At 53.6% G+C, this 17,755-nt stretch overlaps 4 protein-coding genes across 6 annotated transcripts in view; 2 read left to right on the top strand and 2 right to left on the bottom strand.

Annotated features, from left to right (window-relative positions):
* EFTUD2 (elongation factor Tu GTP binding domain containing 2) overlaps positions 1-132 on the bottom strand; it is a 41,988-nt gene extending 41,856 nt beyond the window's left edge. The window contains exon 1 of the mRNA XM_003414291.4: positions 4-132. The gene's annotated coding sequence lies outside the window, so the exon portion shown is untranslated. The remainder of the gene's footprint in view (positions 1-3) is intronic.
* Positions 73-4,816, top strand: CCDC103 (coiled-coil domain containing 103). 2 transcript variants are annotated; one of them, XM_003414293.4, is made up of 4 exons: positions 73-483; positions 1,369-1,520; positions 2,273-2,405; positions 3,499-4,816. In XM_003414293.4, the coding sequence occupies exons 2-4, from the start codon at positions 1,378-1,380 to the stop codon at positions 3,949-3,951; spliced, it is 729 nt and encodes a 242-aa protein (XP_003414341.1). In that variant the 5' UTR covers positions 73-483; positions 1,369-1,377; the 3' UTR covers positions 3,952-4,816. The 2 variants fall into 2 exon arrangements, with proteins under 2 accessions (XP_003414341.1, XP_023409523.1); XM_023553755.2 differs by having other exon boundaries at positions 73-1,520.
* Positions 4,817-4,917: 101 nt separating this feature from the next.
* FAM187A (family with sequence similarity 187 member A) lies at positions 4,918-9,041 on the top strand. Its single transcript, XM_010594631.3, has one exon. It carries the CDS (start codon positions 4,947-4,949, stop codon positions 6,189-6,191), a length of 1,245 nt encoding a protein of 414 aa, XP_010592933.1. The 5' UTR covers positions 4,918-4,946; the 3' UTR covers positions 6,192-9,041.
* Positions 8,828-16,668, bottom strand: GFAP (glial fibrillary acidic protein). 2 transcript variants are annotated; one of them, XM_064271021.1, is made up of 10 exons: positions 16,208-16,668; positions 15,271-15,331; positions 14,979-15,074; positions 14,027-14,188; positions 12,573-12,698; positions 11,928-12,148; positions 11,291-11,334; positions 10,808-10,927; positions 9,471-9,556; positions 8,828-8,869 (listed from the first exon to the last, which is right to left on the bottom strand). In XM_064271021.1, exons 1-10 carry the CDS (start codon positions 16,666-16,668, stop codon positions 8,828-8,830), a joined length of 1,419 nt encoding a protein of 472 aa, XP_064127091.1. The 2 variants fall into 2 exon arrangements, with proteins under 2 accessions (XP_064127091.1, XP_003414340.1); XM_003414292.4 differs by lacking the exon at positions 10,808-10,927.
* Positions 16,669-17,755: the final 1,087 nt, after the last annotated feature.

Genomic DNA, 17,755 nt, shown 5'->3' with positions numbered 1-17,755 from the left:
CACCTCGCGCCCGCTCAGCCAGAAGCCCCAAGTCTGCCGCCGAAGGCCGCGCTCTGTCCCACGCCGCGCCGCGCCTGCGCCCGCAGTCAGGAAGGACCCCGCAGACGCCTCGGGGGCGTTCCTGCCCCGAAGGACAACCCTCCGCCTGAGGACCGGCTCAGAGGAGTGCCAGCCATGGAGACAGGAAGGCCCGAGATGGAGTTGTGGGTCCCCAAAATAAGGCGCGGCTGTTCCAAAGAAAGTATGACCCGAGGAGGCATGAATCTGATCAGGCACCTCGGAGCCACCCCGAAAAGGGGCCTTCGAGAAGATCACGTGGGCAGGCTGTTGTGGCAGTTGCTGAGCAACCACAGCTGCTAGAAGTAGATTGCGCTGAGCGCCCTCTTTCCCTGATGTTTCAGGGGATCCCCAAAGAAAGCAAGGGATCCGAGACCCGGGCTGCTGGGGTGAAGTTCCCGGTGACTGAATTAGGGAGGCGGAAGGGTTAGTTTCTCTCTCAGTTCAGCTATTGGGGATGATTTAGAACTAGCAGGAACCGGGACGCCGGAATTCAGTTCTGGCCCTTGTTGGCGCTTGGTTGGTTTCTCCGCGTTGGTGGCTATTGGGCTGGATGCGGGCCGCCTGCTTTCCGAAGGCTGTTGATGATGACTCCGCCACAAAATCTAGCCTAATCCACCAGGAGGTTAAAGAGAGATTTTACAGCAAATAAATGTCAAAGACTAGAACCCATATAGATAACCTGCCTGCAGATAACGCAGAGGCTACAGAAGTATAGTGGCAGGACTAAAGAGATTGCCCGAGTCCGTGGGGACCTGTGCTCCAGCCCTGGGCTGGACAGAGGGATTTGAGGATAGGGATCATTGACCCCCTTCCTCTGCCACTTCTTCATTTCCTGCTCAGTCATTGCATCTGGTTTGGGTGAAAAGTATCCTTCCCCATTAAAGACGTTTAATGCAGGGTTAGATTTTATTCTAGAGCTCTATAGTACCTGACAATAGTTCAGCTTTTGTGTGAGGTCCTTTATCCCAATAACTAGCTATAAAGTAAAGGAACCAAATTCTGAGATCCAAAAGCCTCAGCGGAAGCAAAAAAATTAAAATATTTTTAGAGGCAGAAAACAAAACACAGGGCTCCAAATTCTGTTTTCGGTGACAAGTCTTGTGCAAGTCCCCACTGTACAACTCAGCTCCCCTCTGTAAAGTAAAAAACTAGATTTCTGTATCACTATCCTCTTCACCAAGATAAGTTAAGTAACGAGATACCCAGAGTGCTTTTGGGTCATTTTGTGGGCTGGCAAAGAATCCAGAGGCTTCCTCTTCCCCCCTGACGATGACCCTATGCTCATGTCCATTCCCTTTGCTTTCCCAGGCACAGGTCATGGAAAGGAATGACATCATCGACTTCAAGGCTTTGGAGAAAGAGCTGCAGGCTGCACTTACTGCTGATGAGAAGTACAAGCGGGAGAATGCTGCCAAGTTACGGGCAGTGGAACAGAGGGTGGCATCTTATGAGGAGTTCAGGTTGGCTCCCTGTTACGCTGGACTATAGTGAATAAAGGGAAGGGCTCTGGAGTCAGTTCTGGGCTTCAGTTCTGGCCTCACCCCCTGTTAGCTGGGTGATCTTTTGTGCAGGTTTACATAACCTCTTTGAGTCTCAATTCCTCATTTATAAAGAACAATTGTTACGATTAAATGAGTTATTGCACATAATACTCTGAACAGAGAGGAAGTGCTCAAAAACTGTCAACTATTGTCACTATTATTATTATTGTCATTTTGACCTGTGTCTTAGCTTCCTGGTGCTGCTGTAACACAAATACCTCAAGTAGGTGGCTTTAATGAACAGGCATTTATTTTCTCACAGTTCTGGAGGCTAAAAGTCCAAATCAGGGTCTGGGCTGTGTTGATTCCTTCCTTGTTGATAGCCCCGGTGTTCCTTGTTTCCTTGGCAATCCTCACATGGTATCTGCCTTCCTTGGTATGTGTTTTCCTCTGTGTCTAATCTGCTCTTTTTATAACTCAGAAGTGATTAGGTTTAGGACATGCCCTACACTGGTATAGCCTCATTAACATGACAAAGAAAATCCTATTTCCAAACAGAATTATGTTCACAGGTATAGGGGTTAAGATTCCAAGTCATATTTTGGGGGGACACAATTCCGTCCATGACTGTCTGCTAACGATTCAGCTGGTATGCTGCAAAGTCCAGCCTCCTTGCACCCACTTGTAACAGCACTAAGTCCACCCCCTCAGTCTCTGTTCTTTGCCCACAGGGGTATTGTCCTTGCTTCACATTTGAAACCTCTGGAGCAGAAGGACAAGATGGGAGGGAAGAGAACTGCACCCTGGAACTGTCACACTACTCAGGAAAGCACCTCCCAGGATGAGGGCACTGAAATATTCCAGGTAGGTGAGGCCCAGCCTTTTTAGCCCAGCAGGTTCTCTGCCCTAAACTCCCAAACCTGTCTTCTCACAACATATACCTTTGCCTTATAATTATTATTTTTTTAAATATTGTATTTTCAGTGAAAGTGTATACAGGAAATTTGGTTCTCATTTAACAATTTATGTACTTACTGTTCAGTGAGTTTGGTTACATTTTTCACAATATATCAGAATTCTCATTATTTCCATTTTGGTTGTTCTGTTTCCATTAATCTAGCTTCCCTGTCCCTCCTAGCCTTCTCATGTTTGGTCTAGGGCAAATGTTAACCATTTGGTTTCATCTAGATGATTATTTTGAGGAACACAGTACTCACAGGTGATATTATTTATTTTATGGTCCAATCTACTATGTGCTTTATTTTATACTTGAAAATATATGCTTCACACATGAACATGTATATATACACATATATGCCTACAGTTACTCATATATGCTTTTCTGTACATATTTATGCATATTTATATACCTATGTAATCAAACACGTTTTTTTTTTAGTTGTTTTTACTGTTGTTGTTTTCATGTTAAGCGACCAGAGGCAGGTTTCTGACTCTGATCCCAGAAAGCAAAGCAGCCAGTGAATGCTGAGGCCAAGTTGGACTGGGCAGATCAAGTCAGAAAGATGTGCTGGGCAGGCCCCCTTCAGCCAGCCCTTCGACTTTCATTCCCAGAGCAGGTTTGGGTCTCTCCATCTCCCACTTGTGGTGTATATAGTGTAATGATTCTGTGGCAGTGTTGAAGGGAGACCCAGCCTGTCAGATCCTTGACACTCACCTTGAGTTCCAATCATCCCCTTCACCCTGCTCAGAGTAAACCCTGACTTATTCTCGTAGACCAGGGCTATATGTCCCCATTCATCAGAGAGACTACCCTGGTACAACTGAGAATCTCAAGTCATGGCTTAGTTGATCTGAAAATGAGACCCACAGGACTGCAGCCTTCGCAGTGCTCAAAGAGCAGTACCAGAGCTAAGACGAAAACCCACAGGCTGCCCTCACTGTCCCAGAGCAGCTGGAAGAGCTCTGGTCTCCCTTTCCTTCTTCCTTTGTGGTCTAGGAGAAAACACTCTTCCAGCCCGAGACCTCAGCAGAGTTCTACCGCGATTGGCGGCGACACTTGAGGAGTGGGCCAGAGCGCTACCAGGCCCTGCTGCAGCTCGGGGGCCCAAGGTTGGGCCGCCTCTTCCAGATGGATGTGGGGTTTGGACTTCTAGGGGAGCTGCTGGTGGCACTGGCTGATCATATGAGGCCAGGTGACCGGGCGGCCATTCTTGGGATCCTGCACAGCCTGACCAGCACTGGGCGCTTCACCTTGAACCTGAGCCTGCTGAGTCATGCAGAGAGGGAGAGCTGCAGAGGCTTGTTTCAGAAGCTTCAGGCCACGAGCGTCCCCAGACCCACGGCCGAGGGGCTCAGCCAGGAGGAGCAGCGTCTGGAGGAGCAGTCTGGTGGGCCCCAGGAGGAGGAGGGGCTCCTGCAGGAGCTACTGGGGCTGTACCAGGTGAATTGATAGGACCAGCTGCCTTCAGAGGTCCCCAGTTGTCGTTCAGGCATTTTTCATTGGTTGTTGTCTTGAGGGCACTAGGACTGTAATGAGAAGCCTACACCTGATTATCTTCTCAACTTGGAATTTTCACAGCAAAAACAGGCATTGAGTCTTCCCCACTTTGTCAGTCCCTCTGTGGCTATGTATTTTGAACTATCTGGGCAGTCAAGGGCCCAAGAAGTTGAAAGCAGTTTTGTTTCCCACCCTTAGACGGCGCTCTTAGAGCTTGCCAAGCCTTTAGTCCGCTGGCCCTGAGAGATGGGCATGTTCCCAACCAAATCCTGGCTACAATTACACCCTCCACTTAAAGAGAGGTAAAAGCAAAGTCGTCCATCCTCCATGGTAAATAACTACTGATCTCCATAGCCTCAATAAGAATATTTATAATCCAAAACCAATGAATGGATGTTTGATCAATGAATGCTCAAATGCTACCCCATTTGGGGTGCAGCATTTCTCAACAGGGACTGAGTTCCTGTGCGGCTGGGTCTGGGAAAGCCCCAAGCTATCAGCTCAGGCCTGGCCAGTCTCCCGGGCTTCTTTAGATGGCCAGATGTGCAAGCATATGGGTTTCTTCCATCTCTTGAATTGGCAAAAGGGAAGATTTTTCCACCAGGCATGTGGACCAGGGCCTGGAGCAGTGAGGTGGACATTTCCTTGTCCCAGCGCCTAGGCTCTTGCCTCTCATTCCGATTTCTTCTGACCCATTCTTGGGTGAGTGCCAGTGTTCTAGAATGGTTTTCCTATGAGACCAGGTCTGGAACATCAGAAGGGCATCTTGTACCTGAACTAGGAATAAATTGTCTTGCCTTTGGCAGCTTCCTCTGCAGATTTTGCTTGTTTTCCTGGCTGCTTAATCCTTTCCTTGTAGACTGTTCCCAGAAGTGAATTTTGGAAGTCTCGAAGGCCTTTAGTACTTTGTTTTGCCTTACTGCCTCTGACCCTTCTCTCCTGCAGGCATGAGCCTGGCCCACACCACTGTGCTCCTGTGGGTGTGGGGCAGTCTCCAGGCCTTTGAAATTGTGGAGAAGGAGAACATTTTTCAGAAAACCCCCTGCCCAGCTTTCTTGATGTTTGACAACGCAGCCTACCTGGCCGACATGAGCTTCGAGCTCCCCTGCCACTGCAAGCCCGAGGAGGTGTCAGCTGTGGTCTGGTACTACCAAAAGCACCTCAGCAGCAGCCACACCAAAGTGCTGACCGACTTCGACGGGCGAGTGCTGACGGAGGCGGCTTACGTGCGCGGGGGCAGTGACATGCTGGTCCGCTTCAGCATCCGCATGTTCAGCCTGCTGGTCTTCAGGGCCCAGCCCGAGGACTCAGGCCTGTACTTCTGCGGCACCCGGAAGGGGGACTACTTTTATGCCTACGATGTGGACATCCAGAGCAATGAGGGGATGGTGGCCACATTCAAGGACGAAGGCCAGGAGCCCTTCGAAGATGAGTACCATGGGGACCTGCATGTCTTCACCACCTTCTGGGAGTGGACCCCCTGTGACCGCTGCGGGGTGCGTGGGGAGCAGTGGCGCATTGGCCTCTGCTACCTGCAGAGCCCAGACCTCTCCCCACGCTACCATAAGACAATGCCTGACGTGGTGTCCTGTGGTTCACAGGCTGTGCCAAGGAAGCTGCGAACCATGGCCAGGGACCACATGCCTGAGTTGCTGGTTCGGAGCTGCCTGGTGTCCTGTGAGAAGAGAAAGACAATCCGAGAGGGCATGCTGGCCATCTTTAACTACGTGTCCAAAGTGGGCAGCCGGCCCTGGGTGCCCCAGGTGCCCATTCAGTTCCACAAGCAGAGGCTGGGCCACGGACTCATCATCTCCTGCCCTGGTGCCCGGCCAGAGCACGCTGTCGCCTGGGACAAGGACCACCAGCACCTGTACCGCACACAATACCTGAAGGGCGTCAACAGGTCCATGCGGGTGTTCATCGATCATGGCAACCAGCTCCACATTCGCTTCACCCAGCTGAGTGACCGGGGCATCTATTATTGCTGGCGGCAGGGGGTACGAGTTGCCGGGTTCCGGCTGGCTGTGAAATCCCGAGGGCACTACCAGGTCTCCTTCTCAGACCCCGAGACTCGCTCTGTCCTCCAGCTCACCCTGATAGGCTACCTGCTCATCACGGCAGTCTTTGTCACTATTCACCTCTGTCGCTGCTGCTGTTACTTATTTCGCTGTTGTCCCAACTTCTCCCCCTAGGCTGTCTCCTCCCCAGTCCTGAAGACCAGTTATGCTTAAATGTGTTTGTGCAATGATACCAGATGCCTCTGGATGGGCATCCTGGGCTGGGACACGTGGCAAGGAGGTGTGGACATATCTGTTAGTTACAACCTGCTATTTTCAAGGGTGGATCTGGGGCCTGATCTGGGAAGTGGGGAAGCCAGAGGCAGGTGGGATTCTGGGGACTCAAGTCAGGCTGGAGGTAGCCAGGGTGCATGTGTTTTCTGACTTTATGCTCAGATCAGAGAAGAAGAAAACCAAAAAACCCACTGCCGTCAAGTGGATTTGGACTCATAGCGACCCTATAGGACAAAGTAGAACTGCCCCATAGAGTTTCCAAGGAGCGCCTGGTGGATTTGAACTGCTGACCTGTTGGTTAGCAGCCATAGCACTTAACCACTACGCTACCAGGGTTTCCAGAGAGGAAGAAATGAACCCAATATTTATCAAATGGCCTAGTCTGCGTGGAATAGTGTCTGAGGTACTTTTACCTTCTTGCCTTTGAAGATTGCTGAGTGGGTACTGATTGAATTGGGGTAGCAGGGAGAGGAAAGAAGAAAAGAGGACCATCCTAGTCTATGCACCTTTGGCTTCCTCCCCAACCTTGTCTTCAGACTGGCAGGAAGAAATGGAGCATTTGGGAATAAAGGTAAAGACTAGTACAAGGGGTAATGTGCTTGGCTGCTAACTGAGAAGTTGGAGGTTCAAGTCCATCTAGAGGCACCTTGGAAGAAAGGCCTGCCAATCTACTTCTGAAAAGTCAGCCATTGTAAACCTGAGGGAGCACAGTTCCACTCAGCAAGCGCATGGGGTTGCCATGAGTTAGAGTCCACTTGATGGCAACTGGTAGTACAGGGGAAATGGGCAAGGAAAGTGGGGATCAAATTCAGTGCTTTCCTGAGAGATGTACGCAGGCTGAGGGTTGGGGGCAAGAAGAGAGGGAGGGAGCAATAGGTCAGGGGCTTCAGGGCGACTGCGGCAGAGTGGGGTCGGAGGATTTGTCATGTGGCTCTGTGACTACTGCTGCGGTAGTCTGCAGGTGGGGGCATCCCAAGATGATCAGTGATAAGAAGCAAGTTGCGTCTTGTCCAAGGCTATGTCCTCCCCCCCAGCCCCACCTCTCTGACAGATCCAAGTCCACTCTGGGGAAGGCCACAGCATTTGTCTTTATTTTTTCTCAATGACTAAAAGCAGCAGCAGTGCCCTGAAGTTCAGCAGCAGGTGGCAGGAGGGGTTGAGGGGAGAGGGCACCAAATCTTGAGAAAGAGGGAAGGACCTCTACGTCTCCCTCCTTTTGGCCTTCGAGCAGAGGCGGGGACCCTGGAGTGGGCCTTCTCAGCTCTACTTCTGGGCCTGCTGTTGTCTTCCCAGGGAAAGCAGAGCAGGTGCTCTGGGATGGAAGCTGCCCTGAGCTGCCCTCAAGTTCTTGGTTTATAAAATAGGGTGCTGCCTAAAATACGGGAGTATGTTTTGTGTGTGGGTGAGAGGGGACCAAAAGGTGCCCCTGGCTTAGGGAAAAGCAGCTGGTTGCTGTGGGGTAGAGAGGGTCATTTGCCAGGATCAGGAGACAGCAGCACGAGGGGTCTGGAGCCTGGATGGACAGGGACTAGAAAGCAAGGCAGAGACCTTTGGAACTAGAACAAAGCTGTGCCACCCCACCCCACCCCACACCTCCCATGCCATGGGCAGCAGCCCTACTCTCTCCTGTTTCAGCAGCATCTTCAAGAAGATGAATCACTTCTTGATTTCCATGACCCACAGGTCAAATGTCACCCACAGCGCCCTACTATCCCCATCAGCAGCCCCTCCAGCCTGTATGGAGGGCTTTGCCTCTCTGTACCCATACCTAGGGCCAGGCAGCCCCCCTCTACTCCCTCCCTGTACCCCTTCCCTCTCTACTTACACTATCATCCCCCAAGTTCTGAGAATCAAGCTCCCACATGCCCACAGGATCCCACAGGCTGGTTCCCTGGATGGCAGCTCAGTGGGGCTGAGACATGAGTTACCGCTCAGGAGCCCCTCTGGGATCTGGGAATATCTGTCTGGTGACCACGCCAGGTGACAGGACATGTCCACCTACTTGCAGTCTGGCCAGGGTCAGGTTAGAAGAATAAGCCTCTAGCCAGGGGTCCCTTGCCTGCGGGGACTCTCCCTTCCTGTCTCAGAGTCTGTTTTCCTCCCGCAGCTGGAGGAAACTCAGAGACCCAGTTCCCAGACAGTTGCAGAGACTGGCTCTGGCAACAGTTGCCATAACAACAAGTACTGGGGATGTGGAGGGTGATTTGTCAGGTTCCTCTGCCCTCCCCAGCTTCTCCCCTCCTAATTCTAACCTAAGCTGCTGGCCATGCTCCTTCAGGCCGCCCCTTTGGGGTGAGTGAGCGCAATGCAGCTCCCAGCATTAGTGCCGTTAGTTGGAGTTGCTGGGTGCCAGTGGGTGCTGTCTGGCAGGCCTAATGCTGATGAGGCCTAGGGTAGCGAGCTGGCAAGGAGGGAAAGGTGTGGGGAGGGTGGGAACGCAGATCTGGGGAGATCAGCTAACAGAGGAGGGGCAGCTACCCTGCCTCCGACTGTGGGCCCTCACACTGTGGGTCAGGGGCCGCTGGGTGGATCCTGTGTCACATCACGTCCTTGTGCTCCTGCTTGGACTCCTTGATGACCTGTAGGGGACAGGGAAGGTACACAGTGCAACAGTTAGGAGCTCATACAGACCCCAGCCCAGCCCACCGCTGCGAGGCTGTGTAAGCTTGGGCAAGTCCCCAACCCCCCTGGATCTTTCTTTCTATGATAACCATAGTCAGGGAAGTAAATGAGATATGCCTATAAAGCATTTTGCACACTACTGGGCACCTGGTAAGCTAATGGTTTGAGACTAACTCTTACTGTTGCTGCTGCGAATGGGGAGGGGCTGATGCCAAAGCCTCCTTCTCACTTCTCTGACATGCTTCTTTAACCAAGTTGGAAACTGAAAGCCCTCTCTCTTCCCAACTGTCCTGGCCAGGGTTGGGGGTGAGAACTCCTAACCTTAACTCTCTTTCTTTCTGGGGCTGCGGGCACCTGACTCCACAGGTGAGAAAGGGAAAGAGCCTGAATTAGGACCCCATCTTGTGGCCTAGGTCTCCAGGCGCCCCTTAGAACAGCCAGTGGCGGGGCTGGAGAAATGGAATTACATCCAGCTCCCTGGGGAGCTCCTGTGCGTTGTCAAGGCCTTATTGTGGGCCAGCCCCAGGCCGTCGCTGAGACTGGCTTCAGCATCCTCACCTCTCCGTCCCGCATCTCCACAGTCTTCACCACGATGTTCCTCTTGAGGTGACCTTCAGACACGGACTTGGTGTCCAGGCTCGTTTCTGCAGGTGTGAGGACAGGAGGCCTTCCATGGGCTCTTGGGGACTAGGCATCCTCTCTCACCCTCAGCCTTCCCATCACACACCCCCAATCCTGAGTGTGAGAGCCCATCTAACCAGGCAGGGAGTAGACAAGCCACTTCCAAAGGGGCTGGAGACTGTGTTGGGCAAGTGCTGGCTGCTCTGCCCAGTGTCCTGCTGTATCTCCTGGCCCAGCTTCATTTCAGCCCCTCTGCAAACCCTTGTCTGGCACCTGGCTTTCTGATAACCCAGCATTGTGCCAAGGAAGGCACACACGGGCTTCGAAATCAGGAAGTCCAGAGCTTGAGTCCCAGCTCAGCCACTAACCAGCCATATGACTGTGGGAAAGTTAATTTACCTCTCAGCCTCAGTTTCCTCATCTGCAAAATGGGGATGATGATATCTACTTCTCTAGGTGGGAGTGAGGAGTCAGCAAATTGAAATAATATATGTTAAGCGTGTGGCACGTATTAGTGCTCAATACATGTGGGTCCCTTGCCTGTCCCTTTTCCCTTTTCCTAATTCTCTCTGACACTTATCTGCCTAGTGACCCTTTACCACCTGGCACCTGGCAGTATTACCTCTACCTGGTCAGCTTGGTTAACCCTTCTGGTGTTGGATTAAACCCTGGGACATGAATATCAGGTATTCCTTAATTTTCTAGCCCCGTAGAAGAATTTTTTGCCCTATCTAAGAATCACTTGAGGGCCACATACAAGTAAAAAGTAATTTAGTTTTCCACCCCCTCAGAGAGAAAAATATAACATGTCACGTTCACTAATATTTAAAATTAAGAACAGAGAGCATAAAATTTTATTCTCTACAAGAGCAGCAGTCCAGGGGGAAATAATCCTCTAGGCTGAATCAGCAATGAGCTGAGCCTTCGGGACAGAGGAATTAAATAGCCTGGCTGTCACCAGGCACTGCCAGACTCAAGGGGCCTTCCCAGTGATGGGGACAAGGTGAGGCAAAACCTGGCCTCAGAGCCTCTCTTCTGCACACTCAAGGACACACCACTGTTAGCACTGGCCAGCTCTGCTCGTTTAGCATACTTTTACTCTGTGTCAAGTCCTGAGCTGGGCAATGAAGTTGCCGGGGAAAAATGACAAAGCCTTGGCCTTTTAGGGGAAGCCTGGGAGGAGGGAGCCCAGGAGGCCCAGGAAGATGGGCTTGGTGAGGCTCATTCCCTGTCAAGCTGAGAAAAGCGCTGTGTCCGAAAGGCAGGCAGCTAACCTAGAGCCGGCAGGGCTCCGTTTACAATCGAATGCGCCTGTATTGGTATAACTTGTATTGTGAGGTTTTTGAGATGTCTTGTGACCTTGTGACCTTCCCCTTCTCTGGTGCTTTTGTCCCCTGTAGTGACAAGCAGTTAAAAAAACAAAAACATAAAACACTCAGACAGGCATAAATTACTCAGGGACCTGCCAACAGGAGAGAGGTTAAGACCCTCCCCCCAGTTCTGTAGCAGAATGGGGCACAGTAGTGGGGAGAGGGGACAAGGGCCAGAGCAGGCCAGGAGCAGCTGGACACCTCACTGGGAAGGGTCCTGGGAGGATGTGTTCTGGCTAGAAGCTCTGCAGTGAATCATGAAGCCTCCAAGGAGAGTCCCAGACCCCTTTGCTCTGGTCCTTGGCCCCAGGCTAAAGCAGCAGCCCACAAGCCTGGGGGAAGGGGTAAGAATCCAACATCCTTCCCACAAGGCCCTGCTCTACTGACCTCGGATCTGCAGGTTGGAGAAGGTCTGCACAGGAATGGTGATGCTGAAAGACAGAGGGAGATGGGTGACCAAGCTGCCCTAGGACATCCCCAGACTGGGTCCTGGTCCAGGGTTATCATGATAGCCTCAAGGCCCTTTAGCTTATTAGGAAAGGCCAACCCCATCTCCTAGTTTTTCCCAACAGCCAATGTGCTCTCCGGGGCTCCAGGAGTCTTTGAAGGGCTGCAGTTTTATATGCAAGGAGAATATGTGTCCAGAGGAGAGTGGAGCTTGGATAATGGCAGAGGGGACAGAAGATTGGTGAAGAATGTTCTGAGGAGGCAAAAGAGATCCATCAGGATCAAAGAAGCCCAATCTTTGTTGGGAGGGTGGGGAGTGAGCCTCTAAGTTTGGGGAGTAATCAAGTCCTTGGGTGTGGGACCTAATCAATATTGTTTGAATGGAATCTATTCATCCATCAAATATTTATTGAATACCTACTGTGTGTTAAGCAGGGGCAGCACTGGGCATTGGGGCATGAGGGAAGCTGGACACAAGGCCAAGCACTACACAGCTCCTGAAGAGAGCAAGGCCGACTCTATCAAGGGCAGCAAGGAGGGGCAGTGGGAATTCCCTACTTCTGTAGGCAGTGCGCACCGGTTCTCCTCGCCCTCCAGCAGCTTCCTGTAGGTGGCGATCTCGATGTCCAGGGCCAGCTTAACGTTGAGCAGCTCCTGGTACTCCTGCAGGTGGCGGGCCATCTCGTCCTTGAGGCTCTGCCCCTCCTCCTCCAGCCGGGCCAGCGCCTCCTGGTAACTCACCGCCTCCCGCACGTGGCGCTCTTCCTGCTCCCGCATTTGCCTTTCCAGGGACTCATTCTGTGGGGTGGAGTCGGCGGGTCCCTCTAGGTCCAGCGGCGAGGCCCGGCTTAGGGCTTCATGTCCCACCCGGCCCTAGGCCCGCCCCTCGATGTCCTGCCCCGTTCCAGGCCCTGCCTGTGTTCCCGCCCTGGAGTATTTTTTAGGATCTGGGCCTCTCAAGAGTTGCAGTTTTTATCTGCCAGGCGCTCCTTGGAAACTCTATGGGGGCAATTCTTCTCTGTCCTACAGGGTCGCTATGAGTTGGAATCTACTCGAGGGCACTAGGTTTGGTTTTGGTTTTTGGTTGGGCCTCAGCCGTGGTCCCCGTCCCGGCCCTGCTCCTCTGGCATCTCCTGGGAATGCAGCCCTTCTTCCCATTCCGCCAGGGCTAGCCCCAGCTCGCTGGCCCCCGTCCACCCCTACCAGCCCTGTCCGTGCTCACCGTGCCACGCAGGGACTCCAGGTCGCAGGTCAAGGCCTGCAGCTGGCGCCGGTAGTCGTTGGCCTCGTGCTTGGCCTGGCGGAGCAGCTCCGCGTTCCGGGCGGCAGCATCGGTCAGATCAGCGAACTAGATGGGAACAGGGCGGTAGGCTGGGGGGAAGGGCTGGGGCCAAGGGACAGCAGTGGGGCTCATATGGCGGGGGTGGGGGGGGTGGCTGTGAAGGCCCATGGGAAGGCACGACCTTTGGGAAATCAGGGAGGTTGTCCAGGTCACCCCCTGGACATTAGCCCTGGCTGGAATTACTCCCGGGGACTATGACCACAGGGAGGGGCAGGGTAGCTACTGCTGTGCCTCCAGCATCTACTGCTGGGCCTGGTCAGCCAATGAATGAACAACCATTTGCCGTGGAATCCAAAAGCTTCTACACTGGACGCTGTTTTCCCCCACGGTAGGCAGTGCAGAGTAGAGTCCTGGATTCTAATAGCCCTCTCCATCCTGAATGAGGCCCTTAAAGCTCCTTGTGGCCTCTCCCGTGCTCAGAACCACCCCTGGCCTTAGCTGCTCACACTCCTCAGCTTGGCACTCTGGGCCAGCATCTCTGGGCCCCTGCCGCTGTCCAGGCTGTGGCCTCCACTCATAATGCTTCTGCCTTCCTCCTCTGCTTGCCCCATAGCCTGTCTGTCCTGCCCAGCCCAAATGCCCTCCTATGATGTCTTCCCTGGTCTCCTAACTGCATATGTAAGCTCTGCCCCATGGCATTCTCTACGGATGCCATAGCACTCAGGTGTATGGAGACAGGTGTACTGTGATTGTTTGAGTGCACATCACATCTCTTTGGTCAGACACCTCTCTACATCCCAGGCACTGCCTGGCACACAGTAGATGTTCAATAACCCAGCACACTGACCAGTACAAGGATCAAGAATGACATCAGTCTCCACAAGGAGATGGGCAAGCGTTAGAAATCCATCTCTACTACTTAAGAGCTATGTGACTTTGGCCAAATTACTTAACCTCTCTGGACCTCAATTCCCTATCAAAGAACAGTACCTACTTCTTAAAAGGTAATCCACTTAGGACAGGGCCTGGCACGCAATAATAAGTTCTCAGAGGAAACCCTGGTAGCGTAGTGGTTAAGAGTTTGGCTGATAACCAAAGGTCAACAGTTCAAATCTACCAGGTGCTCCTTGGAAACCCTATGGGGCAGTTCTTCCCTGTCCTATAGGGTCACTATGAGTCAGAATCCACCAACGGCAATGGGTCTGGTTTTTGTTTTGTTTTACTTATTGGAGGTAGTAGTGCCTGTGTGACCCTGGACAAGTCACTTCATTTCTCCAGAGGTCAGTAACCCAGAGAAGATCCTTTCCCACCTTCCTGCATCCTCCCTCCCAATTCTCCCGTATGGTACAAGGAGAGCTGCCTGGAGGAGACAGGCTTGCCCACAGTTAGGCTACCTTGGACCGGTACCACTCCTCTGCCTCATGCATGTTGCTGGATGCCACTGCCTCGTACTGCGTGCGGATCTCTCTCAAGGCCGCTGTGAGGTCTGGCTTGGCCGTGTCCACCTCCACGTGGACCTGCTGCTGGGCCAGCTGCTCCTGGAGCTCCCGTACCTCCTGGCCAGCGTGAGAAAAGTCCCAGGGCTTAGGACTCAGGTGACAGCCAGGGTTTCCTGCAGCATCATGCCCTCTTGGACATGGACACAGCTAAGGGAATTGGGGCAGCCCTAGTTGGAGGAAGTGGCATGGCCCAGGCTGAGGGAGACACGGGATGGTTTGGGGCTTCATGGTGTCCTCTTCCCAGAGCTGGACAGGCCGGAGCTGGCTCTGAGAGTGTGCCTGCATTCTTGGGGGACAGTGACTATATTTCTGTGAATGGGGGTGCCTGTGTTCCTGATTCCATGGCAACATGGATTCTGAATCTATGATCTGAGGCCAGAGCTCAGGGGTTCTTATAAGTGGCTGTCATTTTAAGGGAGACAGATGGCAGAGGGGGGTTGGAGTCAAACTAGCTAGGTGACCTTACCAAGTGTCTTAACCCCTCTGCACCTCAGTGTCCTAATCTGTGAAGAGGGGATGATACTGGAATGGATTCTACTTCATTGGGCTGTTGTGAAGGAAAAAAAAAAAAATGAGGCAATAGGATCCATCGTAACACTCAGTAAATGGAGTTGGGGCGTTGAGTGTGTGCGTTTTACTAGGGGTTGGATACTCTTGTCTGTCTCTCTCTCTTAGTCTCTCTCTGTATCTGTCTCTCTGTCTCTCACTCTGTTTCTCTCTCATTCTGTTTCTCTATCAGTCAATACCAAAATGGACAGAGATGGAGAAAGACGCTCTGAGCGTCTTTCTCCATCTCTGTCCATTTCAGTCTCTGTTTTGGGCCCTCCTCCCTCTGCCCTGGCCTCACCTCCTCATGGATCTTCCTCAGGAACCGAATCTCCTCCTCCAGTGACTCAATCTTCCTCTCCAGATCTAAGCGGGCCAGGGTGGCTTCATCTGCCTCCTGGAATGGGGAGGAGACAAAGGGCCACTTGGACCCCAGACTCTTCCTCCACATTTCCCAGCCTTGTTTATCCCTTCTTTGGGGACCAGGGGGGAGCAGCACATTGCTCTGGAGGGCTGGGCTGGGGGGGCTCTGTTGGAGTGGGCTGCCTGCAAGCCTATCCCTCCCCCCTGCCCCACCCCTCCACCTCCCTGACCTGTCGATAGGCAGCCAGATTATTCTCCGCCTCCAGCCTCAGGTTGGTTTCGTCCTGGAGTCTGGGGTGGGAAAGACACATTCCTGGGTCCAAGCTCTTCTGAGGACTCTCGGGTCTCTCCCCAGGCTCCCAGGACTGGTAGAGTGGCAGGAGAGCCAGGGTCAGAGGGGTCCTAGACAGAGGACTTGACAAGCAGGGTGAGCAGTCCAGGGACTTTGCTTTAACTCATTACCAAGGGGCCTTATCAGAGTTGGTGGACCTGCTCCCGCTCAGGCAGGCACATCCACAGCACCTGCTGCTGCTGTGTGCACAAACACACACTCCTCCTGCACTTGCAGGCCATCCTGCATGCCCTGCCAGCTCAGTAAACATCGTGTCCCTGCGGCTTCTCAGACCCTGGGCAAATAACTATTGAAATAGGGTTTATTATGACCCCCACTTCAAGGCTGCACAGGTTGAGGTGGCTTGCTTAAGGTCACAAGGTGATGACAGGCAGAGTGTGTTCTGAAGCCAGGCCTGCCTGCAGTTTCCCCCGCCTCCTTCCCCTCCCCATTCTCCTTGTAGACACCCACCTTCTCCCCTTTTCACACCTCCTCTATATAGACCCAGGCTCAGAAAAGGCGAATGCCCTGCCTGCAGTCAGGAGGCCCAGCAGTGGATGAAACTGAAAGACCCCACCCACTCAGGTCTCTGCCATGCGTTCCCCTGGTTGGGAGGTGCTAAGAGTACCTGGACTGATCTTCTGAGGTGTTAGGCCTCTCCCTGGTCCCTCCCACTGTATGGTGGAACAAGGATCGCCTTCTTGTCCCAGAGGTGGAAAAACCCAGGGAGCAAGGAGGCAGAGCCCTGCACCCAAGATCCTTGCAGGCCCGTGGCACCCCTCTCAGGAGCTCAGTCCCCCTGCTCAAGAACCCCTCTCTTCGGTACCCGTCCTCACTTCTGCCTCAGGGTGCCCAGGTCCTGCGCCAGGTTGTCCCTCTCCGCCTCGAGCCGGGCACTGTTGGCAGTGAGCTGGTCGAGCCGCAGCCGCAGCTCACGCAGTTCTGCCTGGTAGACATCGGCCAGCTTGGTGGGCTCCTTGGCCCGTAGCTGGTTCAGCTCGGCAGCCAGTGCCTTGTTCTGCTGCTCCAGGAAGCGCACTTTCTCAATGTAGCTGGCAAAGCGGTCATTGAGCTCCATCATCTCAGCCCGCTCGCTGGCCCGTGTCTCCTTGAAGCCGGCATTGAGTGCCCCGGCCAGGGAGAAGTCCACCCGGGCCGGGAGTGGAGGGGGCATTCGGGCCAGAGAGAGGCGGGTGCCAGGCCCCAGGCGGCGGCCGGGACCCAGGCTCCCCACCATGGTCTCTGAGGAGGAGACATAGGAGCGGCGGGCCGCCGAGGTGATGCGTCTCCGCTCCATCAGGGCCGGGCTCTGCCTGCTTCTGGCATCTGAGAGCTTTATGGAGGAGTGGGCTGGCCTGGCACTGCCCAGGCTGCCCTGGCAACACCGCTTGGCATGGCCTGAGGGGGTGGGGTTGGGCCGCAGCCCAGCCATGGGGAGAGCTCCTCTCACCCCACCGAGGTCACTGTGCCCAGAGGCAGGGCTTCCTGGGCATGCCAGCCCTGGCCTGGGCCACAGTCAGGGAGGGGCACTGATGGGTAGTGCCTGGGACCAGGTTCTGGGTCTAGGGCCCTAGCCATTGGACAAGGAGACCCCCTTTGTAGGAAGGTGGGTCAAGAAGGGGCTGAATCAGGGGACATCTAACCTACCTTCTAACTCTCAAATTCCATCACCCAGGCATCCCCTCACCCATCGAGTGCCTGCTTGATGATGGGAATTTGGCGAATAACAAACCTGTTCCAGACCCTCAAGGAACAGCTTATGTTACAGTTTCCTACCCAGCCCCCTTCCTGACAGCTTCCTGGACATCCTCCCCTCTGGACACAGACATCTGCCATTCCCACTTCCTCACCCTTCCCAGGAGTTCTGGGGCTGGGAGCTGGACTGGACTCCAGCCCTTTGTTTGGACGGTCAGCTGAGTCTCTATCTAGCAGTTGGAGGTTGACAGAAGAGGCTTTGGGGATCCCGGTATGGAAGAGGGCCCAACACTGTACTCCCGACCGTCTCCCTGGGCCACTCTTGAGACCCCGCCTGGCCTCATTGTACTCCCTTCCTGAGCCTTGACAGCTCCACAAAGGAGTTACCAATGACCTGGCTGTCCCTGCTCACATCTTTGTTGTTGTGACACCCTGTTTCCCTGGCCACCCCCTCATTCTCCTGCTGGAGATTTATCACCTTTGAGTTCCCACACATCAGGCTGGGAAGATGGGAAAAGCCTCCAGGGATGGGTAAGTTTGGGAAATCGGGAGCCACTGTGTATAGGCTGGGAGCCAGGTCCACCTCTTCCCCCTGCCCAGCCCCTTGCCAATATGTGTCCTTGGACCTCTGGGAAGCGGATAGCCCTCCATGCCCCCCCCCCATCGCCATAGCCCACTGTCCATGCCTG

The sequence above is a fragment of the Loxodonta africana genome, chromosome 18 (assembly GCF_030014295.1).
Source record: "Loxodonta africana isolate mLoxAfr1 chromosome 18, mLoxAfr1.hap2, whole genome shotgun sequence".
Taxonomy (NCBI): domain Eukaryota; kingdom Metazoa; phylum Chordata; class Mammalia; order Proboscidea; family Elephantidae; genus Loxodonta; species Loxodonta africana.
This window is presented reverse-complemented; position numbering and strand designations above follow the sequence as displayed.